This window comes from Suncus etruscus, chromosome 13 (assembly GCF_024139225.1).
Source record: "Suncus etruscus isolate mSunEtr1 chromosome 13, mSunEtr1.pri.cur, whole genome shotgun sequence".
Taxonomy (NCBI): domain Eukaryota; kingdom Metazoa; phylum Chordata; class Mammalia; order Eulipotyphla; family Soricidae; genus Suncus; species Suncus etruscus.
In genome coordinates, this window is record NC_064860.1 from 4,499,005 (window position 1) to 4,512,022 (window position 13,018).

The 13,018-nt window shown below is 36.3% G+C and overlaps 1 protein-coding gene across 1 annotated transcript in view; it reads left to right on the forward strand.

Annotated features, from left to right (window-relative positions):
- Positions 1-13,018, forward strand: part of ITPRID1 (ITPR interacting domain containing 1) — a 100,985-nt gene that overhangs the window by 39,658 nt on the left and 48,309 nt on the right. Inside the window, 2 exon segments of the mRNA XM_049785975.1 lie at positions 6,216-6,745; positions 9,548-9,596. Of these exon segments, the coding sequence (XP_049641932.1) occupies positions 6,216-6,745; positions 9,548-9,596 (579 nt within the window).

Below are 13,018 nucleotides of genomic sequence, written 5' to 3' on the forward strand. Positions count from 1 at the left end.
TTGTAAATAGTGTTGTAATGAATATAGGTGTGAGGAAGGGATTTTTGTATTGTATTTTTGTGTTCCTAGGGTGTATCCCTAGGAGTGGTATAGCTGGATCATATGGGAGCTCAGTTTCCAGTTTTTGGAGGAATCTCCATATTGCTTTCCATAAAGATTGGATTAGACTGCATTCCAGGTTTCTGGGGATATAGTGTCCTATCTATATCTACCAGGCCTCTTCTTTCATTTCTCTTTTCAGGTCTAGTATAGTTTTTTTGGATTTCAGTCTAGTTGATCTATCAAATGTTGACAGGGCTGTGTTGAGGTCTCCCACAATTATTGTGTTGTTATTGATGTGCCTTTTCAAATTTGTCAATAGTTGTATTAGATATTTTGCTGATCTCTCATTGGGTAGTATATATTTATTAGTGCAATTTTTCCTGTTGCACATATTCCTTGATTAGTACAGAGTGTCCATCTTTGTTCCTTACAACTTTTCTGAGTCTAAGTTTGTGTCGTCTGATATAAATATGCCCCCCCCCAGCCTTTTTAAGAATTTTGTTTGTTTGGATGATTTTCCTTCAGCCTTGATTTTGAGTCTATGTTTGTTCTGATTATTCAGGTGTGTTTCTTGTATGCAGCAGAAGGTTGGATTCATCTTTTTGATCCATTTTGACACTGTGTCTCTTAAATGCTGCATATAGTCTATTGATGTTGGGGGAGATGTTTGTTATGGGATTTAATTGTTATCTTTGTGTATAAGTTTGGTGTGTCTTTTGGTCTGTCTTGTTTTAAAGTAGACCTTTCAGTTTTTCCTTTAAGGCTGGTTTTGCATATGTAAAGTTTCTGAACTGTTGCTTATCCATGAAACTATGTATTCTTCCTTCAAACTTGAACATGAGTCGGGCTGGGTGCAGTATTCTAGGTGAAGCATCCATTTCATTCAGTCTTGTCACAATATCCCACCACTGTCTTCTGGCCTTGAGAGTTTCTTGTAAGATGTTTGCTGTAAATCTTAAGGATGTTCCTTTGAATGTAATTTTTCTTTTTGATCTTGCTGCTTTAGTATTTTATCTCTATCTGTGGGATTCGTCATTTTTACTGGGATGTGTCTTGGGATGTTTTTCTTTGGGTTACTTTTGGCTGGTACTCTTTGGGCATGCAGGATTTGGTTGCAGGCAGTCTTTAGCTCTGGAATTTTCTCTGTGATGATGTCTTTGATTGTTGATTCTTCCTGGGGATTTTCTTCCTGGGCCTCTGGGACTCCAATGATTCTAATGTTGTTTCTGTTGAGTTTATCAAAGACTTTTATTTTTATCTGTTAATATTCCTTGAGTATTTTTTCATTGCCTGATCATTTGCCTTAAGGTTATTTTCCAATCTTTTCTGCTGTATGGAGTTGTTCTGCTTTTCATCTTCCAGTTTACTGATTCTGTACTTCGCTGCTGTTACCCTGTTGGAGAAGCTTTTCATTGAGATTTTCAGTTAAGCTACCATGTTTTTCAGATCTGTTATTTCAGTTTGGAGTTTCCTGATTTCTGTATTTGTGTTCTGTTTAGCTAGAGCTATGTTTTCTTTGATTTCCATGAGAATCCTCCATATTTCTATTCTAAACTCCTTATCTGAGAGATTAATCAGATGGTTGGTATTTTGGGGTCATCAAAGCTATCATCTTCATTCTCTGTGCATGGTGTTTGCCTGCGAGGTTTCCCCATTGTCATGCTTATATTGAGATTTTTTTCTGCATTATGGTGGGGTTCATTAGTTAGAAAGAGAGCACGGCTGTGAAGTGAAGCAGAGTGGACATGCTCTTCTGGAGCCTCTAGGAGACAGTTTTTTTGGGTGGCCCTTCCTGCCCTCTCCGGGAGAGCTTCAGGAGACGAAAGAGAAGAGAAAGACGCAAAGCTGGCAGGTCACCTCACACTCTTCCAGTTGCGAATGTCACAGCAGGGGGAGACCTGTAATAACTTCTTGATTTTTTTTGTCCACTGTGGTTGTTGGAGATATAGGTTGTCACCCCGGTTCCATATCACAATGCTATACTATACTAGACTCAGAAGACAGGGCTCATTATGATAATGTCAAAACAAAATTCTATTCTATTTATTTTCTACTTGACTATGTCTGATAATATATCTAATATTTGTGTCCACAGATAGCAATAAAATATGTAACTGCATGTCATGAACTCCTGTTACAGAGCTCATTCATTGAATTTGTTATTGTAATCTGTTTTTGATTTTAGATTGTTTACCATTATTCCATAATGCTCATAATTTTAGCTTGCTTTAGGAAAGGAAACTGGATGTTCACGACATTCTAGACAATATTTTATGGTATAGACTACTTTTACAATGCTCATTACACTACTTAGTTTTCTAGACTTGAAATTTATGATTTTTTAAGAATGCTCTATACACAATAGAACCCCGAAGACTTTATTTAGTAAAATTTACCCTCACCAATTATGATTTGCCTAGAAAATGGAAAACCTTTCCATCTAATTTCTTTCAAACCTTTCAAGGGAAACTACTACCAATCCTGTCCAGGTTTTTTCATGAAACCAAAGAAACAGAAATACTCCCAAATAGTTTTTTTATGAAACTATAATTATCCTGATTAAAACCTGACAGAACTGTTTCAAAGAAAGAAAACTACAGACCAATATCCCTGATTAACACAGATGCAGAGATCCTCAACAAAACCCTAGCAAATTGAACCCAACTCCTCACAAAGAAGTTCATACACCATGACCAAGTAGGTTTTATTACAGGAATGCAAGTATGGTAACATATGTAAATCAATCAATATAATACACCATATGAAAACAAAAATAAAAACCATATGATCATATCAATAGATGCAGAGAAGCATTTCATAAAACAGCATGGTATAGAAATAAAGACAGACCTTCAGATCAGTGAAATAGAGTTGAGTATTCAGAGAATGTTCTCCAGACTAACAATCAACTAATCTTTGATAAAGGAGCAAAAATGAAAAATGGAGCAAGGAAAGCCTTTTTAACAAGTAGTTTTGAGACAACTGGTCAGCCACATGCCAAAAAGCAAATTCAGACCTCCATCTAACTCAATGCACGAAAGGTCAATCCAAGTGTTTGATTAAAGACCTTGATACCAGACCAGAAACCATATGATATATAGAACAACATGTAAGTTAAACACTCCATGACATTGAGACTAAAGTCATTTTCAAGGAAGTGGAAGAAGAGATAAACAGATGGGATTATATTAAGCTGAGAAGCTTCTGCACCTCAAAGGCAATAGAGACTAGGATAAAAAAGCCACACACAGAATGGGAGAAACTATTTATACAATACCCATCAGATAAGGGGCTAATCTCTATAATATACAAGGTACTGACAGAACTTAACAAGAAAAAAAAAACACCTAAACCCATCAAAACATCGGGAGAATAAATGAACAGACCCTTATCAAAGAAGAAATACAAATGGCTAAAGACATATGAAAAAATGCTCCAAAACACTAATCATCAGGGAGATGCAAAACAAAGCAACAATTACATAACATCTCATGCTCACATCACAAAGAACAAGAACAATCAGTGCTGGCGGGGATGTGCATAGAAAGCAACTCTCATTCACTGCTGGTGGGAATACTGTTTAGTCCAGACTTTATGGAAAACAATATGGAGATTCCTCAAAAAATTGGAAATTGATCTCCCACATAATCCTGTTATACCACTCCTAGGGATATACCCTAGGAACAAAAAAAAAATTACAATACAAAATGCCTTCCTCACACCTATATTTATTGAGGCGTAATTTACAATAGCCAGACTCTGGAAACAACCAAGATACCCTTAAAAGATTAATGATTAAATAAACTGTATTAAATATACACAATGGAATATTATGCAGCCATAGGGAGAGATGAAGCATGAAATTTTCCTATACCTGGAAGCACATGGAAACTATAATTCTGAGTGAAATAAGTCAGAGGGAGAGAGATAGACACAGCATAGTCTCACTTTTCTGAGTTTTAAGAAAAATGAAAGACAATATTATAATAATGCCCAGAGACAATAGAGATGAGGACTGAAAGGATCAGCTCACGATATGTGGGTCACCACAAGAGTGATGAGTTCAGTTAGAGAAATAACTACACTGACAATTATCATGACAATAACAATGAGTGAGATATGTAGAATGTCTCGAATACAGGTGAAGGGGTGAGGTAGATGGGGGACATTAGTGGTAGGAATGTTTACTGATGAAGGGTTTTTTATGACTAAAACCCAATTACAATCATGTTTGTAATCATGATGCTTAAATAACTATATTATTTTAAAAATACCTTCTGCACACCTATAGTCATTGTAGCACTATTTACAATGGCCAGTATCTGGAACCAATCCTATGTCCTTCAACAGATGAATGACTAAAGAAATTGTGGAACATATACACAATGGAATACTATACAGCCATTACTTGAGATTAAGTCCTGAAATTTTCCTACACATGAAGTGAAATAAATCAGAGGGAGAGAGATAGACACAGAATAGTCTAACTCATCTATGGGATTTAAGAAAAATAAAAGACATTATTGTAATAGTACACAGAGACAATAGAGATGAGGGCTAGAAAGACTCACTCATGATATAAAGCTCACTACAAAGAGTGGTAAATTCAGTTAGAAAAATAACTACACTAACAACTATCATGACAATGATAGTGAGTGAGTGAAATCAAATGCCTGTCTCTAATTCAGGCATGGGAGTTGTGAGAGGGATATAGGAGTCATTGGTGGTGGGAAGGTTGCATTGGTGAAGGGGGGGTGTTCTTTTTATGACTGTAACCCAACTACCGACAAGTTCGTAATCATGGTGATTAAATAATACTATTTAAAAAAAAAGGAAAAGAAAACTGAGGGTAATGCATTTCTTTACTGAGTCATACCATTTTAAGAACTGATATATTTATATAAATGTTACTTTCACAACAGATATAAGAGAAAAATAAGACAGATGATATTACTTTAACACTGGAGAGCAAGAAGACATTTCTGTGATGAGAACAGCATAAAACATCCTATATCTATTAATTCATCAAAAACTTTGTGGCCACACTTCTTGTCATTGTATCAGGCTTTCTATTTCTATTGGTCAGGATCTTTTCACTCTTCAAGGGACAATGTAGAAGGAAATAAAGAAAGAGAATGATGTGCCTCTCTCTCTTTCCAAAACTGAAGAAATATTCACGGTCACTTCATATTTGGAAAAAATAAGTTCTTTCTTTTACATTTCACTCAATATGCAAGCTCATACTTTAGATTTACCTATTCTGATATATTCATATATAAAGTTATAGACATATGTATAATTTTATAGTTATAATGTTTAAACTAAGTATAAATGTATGGGCCTCCCCAACTTTGTGAAAGTTGGTACTATGCCTTTCTGAGATTTTCTAAAGACCCGTGTTAGTATAAAAGATCCTTAAACTACACAGTTTATCTCAGTGTGACTTTTTATATCACTGAGTGTATGGGAAGAGGGGGAGAATACTGGCCAATACATAAAGAAAAAGGTTAGTTAAGGATCTAAGTTTAGTATATATCTTTCACTTAAAATTACAGTTTACAAAATACTCTCATTGACATTGAAAGATTACTATGTTTTTATAAACCAAAATAAATCTGGAGGATTTCTGCATTTACAATGAAAGGCAAAAAAATATAATCATAGGTAATATTAATTGTTGCTCTGCAGCAACAATTTAGAGGCTTACATCCAAGGCAGCAAAGTTAGTACTACTAAACTCCATTCTGTTACCACATCTACAACCTGTACACTTAATATTCTTGCTTTTACTATATCACAAGTTATGATAGTGGCATAGAATTTAGTAGGATTTGGGGGGGGGGGTCTGGGAATATTCAATTTTTCCATAAAATTAATTTACTTTGATGTTTTAATCACATCATTTTGGCTAATAAAATGTTTTATAGAAATGTTTTGGAGTTCTACAGAAAGAGGAAACTCGTATTTGCTTTCTGATAACTTCATTGTAGGGAAATCATTTTCATGATTTATATGTGCTGAGCTGAGAAAACCTGAGTTTCAACAGGACAGTTCTCCCATTTGGAAATCTCACATGTTAATTATTCTCTCCAATTGACTCTATTAACTCATTTTAACAAAAGACCCTAAGCAATATGAAAACTGTGTGCTCTTTTTGATTTTTTTTTTTTTAGATCGTTTCCAACAGCTGCAAATACTGGACCATGTGAATGCTTTCTCAACTTTCTTGAATGAGGTTAATGTCCGGCAAAATGAAATGGAATTGAAATATGAGCAAAAGAGACTGCAAACTACTTCAGTGAATAGCACCAAAAAGCACCGAAGAAGAAGGGGTGAATTTTTCAGGAGATATTCCGAGCAGAGTAGCAGGCGGGAGTGCAATGATCAGGCATCAAAACCATCAAACAGAAGGGGGAGATTTTCCCTCACCTTGACAAAGCCAGCCAAATATGGAGTGAATCTCACAGCATCAACAAAGCACTGTGACCAAAGTCATTCATCTCCTCCAGCAGAGTCTCTGCTGCTCCAGGTTCCCAAGGGCTCAAAGCCCATGGTCTTGCCAGTCAAGCAGGCCTCTCCTTCCTGTGTGATTGAGAAAAGAGCGAAGGACAGAAACCAAAAGGAAAGTTCAGTTCACACCAACAGGCTCAAGAAACTGTTTTGTCATGCAGGCAATGCACCCGACTCCTTTGAAATGGAAGAGGTTGGTTTGGTGTCAAGATGTGTGTGTGTGTGTGTGTGTGTGTGTGTGTGTGTGTGTGTGTGTGTGTGTGTGCGCGCGCACGTGCATGTATGTGAAGAGAGAGAAAAAGAGAGACACAAGAATGAAACTAGAAGGAAATCTTGCTTTACATATAAATTATCAAATAGTAAGGCATGATATTTATCGTAAATCCCAAAGTTAGAGGGGCTGTCTTTTGAGTCCCCATACTCCAGGCATTTGGATGTGCTCTGAGGAAACCATGGTCAGAGAAAGCAGGGAAACCAGATTTGTGAAAAAGATAGCAATTCTTGCTCATGCGGTTCTGTGTTTCTAGGTAGATAGTTGACTTATTAGGAAGGGGCAAAAAAAAAAAAGAGGTTTGGGCAGGATCTTTGGCTATACTCAACAATGTTTGAGGGCTATTTCTGGTTCTGTGCTCCAGTCATTCTTTTTGATGCTTGGGGATCTCAGTGGGGCCAAACTCGGATTGCCTACATTTTAGCCAAGCAATGTAATTCCTATTAATTACTATTAATGTTATGCGATAACATTATTGTACTCAAATGTTTATGTGTTTTTGGTTTTTTGGTTTTTTGAGCCACACCCTTTTGATGCTCAGGGGTTACTCCTGGCTAAGCGCTCAGAAATTGCCTTGGCTTGGGGGGACCATATGGGATGCCGGGGGATTGAACCGTGGTCCTTCCTTGGCTAGTGCTTGCAAGGCAGATACCTTACCTCTAGCACCACCTCCCCGGCCCCAAATGTTTATGTTTTAAGTATACAATTTTGCACTTCTTCAAAATTTCTCCTTATAACACCACAACCACCACCAAAGTACCAACACAGTCCACTGTGATCCTTTCTATTATTTGTTTGTTTGTTTGTTTGTTTGTTTAATTATGGGTTTGGGGCCACTTGGCCGTGCTCAGGACTTGTTTATGGTTCAGCACTCAGGAATTGCTCCTGGTGGTGCTTGGGGGAGTATAAGGAATGCCAGGGTTCAAACCCAGGTCAACTGCATACAAGACAAGGGCCCCGCCCACTGTACTTTAGCTCCAGCCAGCCCCTCTCTATTTTAATCCTTTCACTCCCCCCACCCCAAACACAGAACCAGGAGTAAGCCCAGATCCCCTCTGGGTGTGATACAACAACTAAAAAACAAACAAAATGAGTAAGGAGTATGTCTAATTAATTACAAAGTAGCTGTTTTGATAACAAGAAATGAAGGGTTTAAAAAATATTACTAGTTTTTGTATTGCTATCTTAATGGTTTTCTTCTCCCTGAGTTAAATATCATTTGAAATCATATATTCTATCATGTTTAAACATTTAAATAAACACTTAAACTCTATGAGTTAGCTTTCAGAATTTATTTATGAATCTCAAATAAAATGATTCTGTACAAGGGTCCTCATCTTCACATTATTCCTATTTGCAAAATTTAGAAAACAGTCCCACACTGGAAGACTCATGAATAAAGAAATGTAGCTCTAAAATGTGGCCTATTGTACAATGGCTTAAAGACAATGTTCTCAAAAAATTTTTGATTTGATATTGGGAACAAAATTCCTCCTGGCAGGCACGGGGGACCATATGGGACACCGGGATTCGAACCAACCACCTTTGGTTCAGGATCGGCTGCTTGCAAGGCAAATGCTGCTGTGCTATCTCTCCGAGCCAATATTGGGAACAAAATTCCTCTCTAAATTTTTGTATAACTATATAACTTATACTCAGAATAAATGTACTAAAAGAAAAACCTGGAAGAAAACACTCCAATAATAATTAATAGTTTCCTTTCTTTAATATCCTTTATTTTTTTATAATCTATATAATTTATATTTTTTTAACTATGTAATCTACTTTAGAGGAAATATTATATTATCACAGAGACCTTTTTAACCACCCAGAGTATTAGTTATTAATTTCTAGAAATTAATTAATATAAAAATTCAACTCAATTAATTTTGAAATAAAATAATTTTGAGTTGTTCAAGCCTTAGCAAACATTCTATATTAGGATAGCTAGGAATTTTCTAAATAATACTCTATAAACTTACCACATTATAAATTCCTGAAAGATTAAAAATTAAATGTGAAAATGCATATTAACTGTAGTCTCTAAATATATTTCAAACCTCTGAGGGGCAAAAATATCCTAGTCTAGTACTTTAATTTTAGCTTACTTTAAATGCTGCATCTTCCCAGCAGGATCCATATACCACTCATTCGGAAATGATTTGTTCTTTCTTGCTCCTGAAATCCCTTAGTTTTGTTTAGTTTGTTTGTTTGTTTGAGGGGAGAAGGAATGACACACATCTGGCAGTGCTCAGGACTTTCTCCTAGTTCTGTGTTTGAGGATCACTCCTGGTGAACCATATGGGATCTTCTAGATCCCAATGAGCTGTATGCAAGGCAAGTGTTCTCCCTGCTGTCTTTCTGGAACCAGTTATTGGAATCTTTAATATAAGTATCTTTAACATGTAACCTATTTGCAGAAGACTATAAGTTTGTTTTTGAAATTAGGCACAATGATTTATAATACTGTTGATGCTAGGGTTTCATGCATATAATCTTTAACATCACATCTTTCCAGCAGAATGCCAGAATTCCATCAGAATGTATTTTGCCCATACAACCCACCTCAACCTCTCCATATCATGATAAGATTATAATATTTGAGCTCAGAAATCAGATTTACTTAATAGTAGCCAGTATGTGCTAACTATTCATTGACTAAATAAAATAAAAGTTTTTACTATTATAACATTTCTAAAGATGTTTTGCTTTTTTGTGTCTCAGGTCCTGAGCTTTGAGGAAGATACCAGTAATCCTCTTGATAAGACTTCAGGTAAGAATTTATTCTTAATTTATTCAGATATACATTTTCATAAGAGGATTTATGGGCCGGAGAGATAGCATGGAGGTAAGGCGTTTGTTTGCCTTTCATGCAGAAGGTCGTCGGTTTGAATCCCAGTCTCCCATATGGTCCCCCGGGCCTGCCAGGAGCGATTTCTATAGAGCCAGGAGTAACCCCTGAGCAAATGCTGGGTGTAAACCAAAACCAAAACCAAACCAAAACAATTTCATAAGAGGATTTGCAAAAAAGAAAATGCAAGTCCTGGTACTCAATTTAATGTGATGTACAAAAATGACCTCCAAAAGATCATATCAGGGGTCAGAGCAATAGCACAGCAAACAAGGCAAAACAAAACAAAAACATATCAGTTTAAATAAAAAAAACATATCATATTCTTCTATATTTTACTACTATTTCTACCATTACTATTACTACGACATTAATGATGATGACTATAATTATTGCTACTACTACTCTATAATCAATATACACATAACTAGAGAAATGCTCATCCTCCCAGTCTAATGTAGCCTATGAGTCATTTAACATTAACTGCTAAATGCTTGTACCTGGATAATGGAATGTATTTCACATAGGACAAAGATTAACTGCATGAATATACTCTTGTACTTTCAAATGCTTGAAATTATGAAGTCATGTTTGACTGCACCTCACATTTTCATCTTTGTAAAAAAGATAGTGTAAACTTTTTTGGGGGGGTTTGGGGCCACACCCGGTGACTCTCAGGAGTTTTAGCATGGAGGTAAGGCATTTGCCTTGCATGCAGAAGGAAGGTGGTTTGAATCCCAGCATCCCATATGGTCCCCCGAGCCTGCGAGGAGCGATTTCTGGGCTTAGCACCAGAAGTAACCCCTGAGCGATCCTGGATGTGACCTGCCCCCTAAAAAATCGCTCCTGTCTCAGGGACCATCCATATGGGATGCCAAAGTATGGAACCATGGTCTGTCCTAGGTCAGCAGCATGCCAGGCAAACACTCTACTGATGCTCTACCACTCCAGCCCCTGTAAACTTTTTAAATTTGCTTTCCAACCTTATTTTACTCCAGTCTTATTGAAGTATAATTTACACATGGTGATATTGGTGAAGAGATGCTAGTGGTGTTAGCATTGAAACATTGTATGCCTAAAATGGTTTTTGACAGTTTTGTAAGTCACAGTGGCTAAATAGAAAAGAAAGGTGACTTTTTTTTTTTTTTTGCCACACCCTTTAGATGCTCAGGGGTTACTCCTGGCTAAGCGCTCAGAAATTGCCCCTGGCTAAGTGGGACCATATGGAATGCCGGGGGGATCAAACTGTGGTCTTTCCTTGGCTAGCACTTGCAAGGCAGACACCTTACCTCTAGTGCCACCTCTCTGGCCCCGTGAGAGGTGACTTTTTAAGGAAAAAAAATAACTTTAAGTAATAAAAAGATCTATGTAAATTTAAAGTATGCGGTATAATGTACAGTAAATGTTCAGCCATTTATGTGTACATATAAATATTTATATTTATATTCATTGTCTCAAAATGTTTTTGTTTTATAACTAAAACTTTTAGTATCTACCATATCTGCCGGCGTATAAGATGACTGGGCATATAAGACGACCTCCTTATTTTGCAGTCAAAACATAGGTTTAGGCCTATATTCACTGTATCAGACAGAACGTTCCTGTGCTGCAACTGTATGTACCACAGTGATCCAATCACAACAAGCAAAGGTTCAAAGGTTATACTGTCATAGACTTCTTCTTGACTCTGGCCAATCTGAGCAGCATTTTGACAGTGTAGATTTGGTACAGAAATTGTCTAATTTGCATGCATCAAAAGCCTGCTTGTATTGGCAGAGTTAGAGAGGCGGTCGAGCAGCCTTGCAGTGATTGGTGCAGGATTGAGTTGGAAAATTCATTTTGTGGCAATATTCAGACAATTTTCGTTTAGCGGCATATTGAAACATTTTTCGGGATATACTCGGCGTATAAGACGACCCCCCCGATTTTCGGTTGACTTTTTTTTTGTTTGTTTCAAAAGTTGTCTTATACGCCGGAAAATACTCTTTTCAAATTTCAAATACTTTATACAACAGTGTAACAGTGATAATGTTAGGAATCTTATTTACTTTATATTCATAACGTTAATTTTATCATATATTGAGAAATACTCATTTGAGTTTGTACCCTTTCATCGAATTTGCCCACTTCCCACTTACATGGAAAAATACGGATCCATCTTTCGTTTCTATTTGTTTTGTTTTGAGATGCTGTACCAGATGATGTCAGAGTTTCTAATCTGGTATTGCATGTCAGAAATCACCAATGACCAGCAAAGATGCATTCAGTTCACTGAGCTCTTCTCTAGCTATGTGCTTATGATTTTTATGCTGTGTTCAGCTTAATTGGGGCTTTGCATGTTTTATCCCTGACCCTATACCTGAGCTAGAAGCAGAGAGTAAATTAAGATTAGTGAATTAAGACTAAAGAGATAAATCTGGGGTTCAGAGTGATGATACAGCAGGTAGGGTGTCTGTCTTGCACATGGCCCACCTGGGTTCAATCCCTGATACCACATTATGTCCTCTAAGCACCTCTAGAGTGCAGAGTCAGGAGTAAATCCTGATTAAGCTGGGTGTGGTTCCCTCCTCCCCCAAGCAAAACAAAGCAATCCAGGTAAATCTAATGTATCTCCTGCTTAAAAGTATGCATATTTTACATTTAATTTAGTATGGTGTTAAACATATCTTTTTCATTACAAATTCTATGTAGGAGCTCATTTTGCTAAATGCTGTTTAAAAATTATGCTTTAGTAATTACAGGGTTCTGATGATAGCATAAATTGTTATCCTGTTCTTTGAAGTAATTATCACATAACCAACATTGATATTTATAGGACAAAAATAAGCATGTGTTTTATTTACATCTGATTGAATATTTCTCACTGAAGCTAGAGGCCCACTTGCCAACAGGTATTGCTTTTCCTGACATTCAGTGAAGTGGTCTCTTGATATTATAAAAGGCACTCCCATGATTCCAAAAGATTATTTTAAAAAGTAAGATGAAAGCCTTTCATCACAAATTGAATAAGCAAACTAAAGATTACCTAGTTAATTAACGTTAACCTAATTGTGGTAACCCAAGTTATAGAAAAACAAATGTAACTTGCCTTCCAAAATCCTCAAATGATGATAAATTGGATTTATATATATAGAGATATAGATATATAGATGTATATTGGTATATAGATATTCAAACTGAAATTGTTAACTTATTCAAAAGATTTTTTAAAAATCCCATGAACTGCTTTGGCAGAAGGGTTGCTTTGCTACTTCCAGAACACAACTGTTAACCATTATATTTTCTATGTGACTTATGATATATCCACTCAGAAACATTCCTACTAGGAACCAAGTTCTCATATT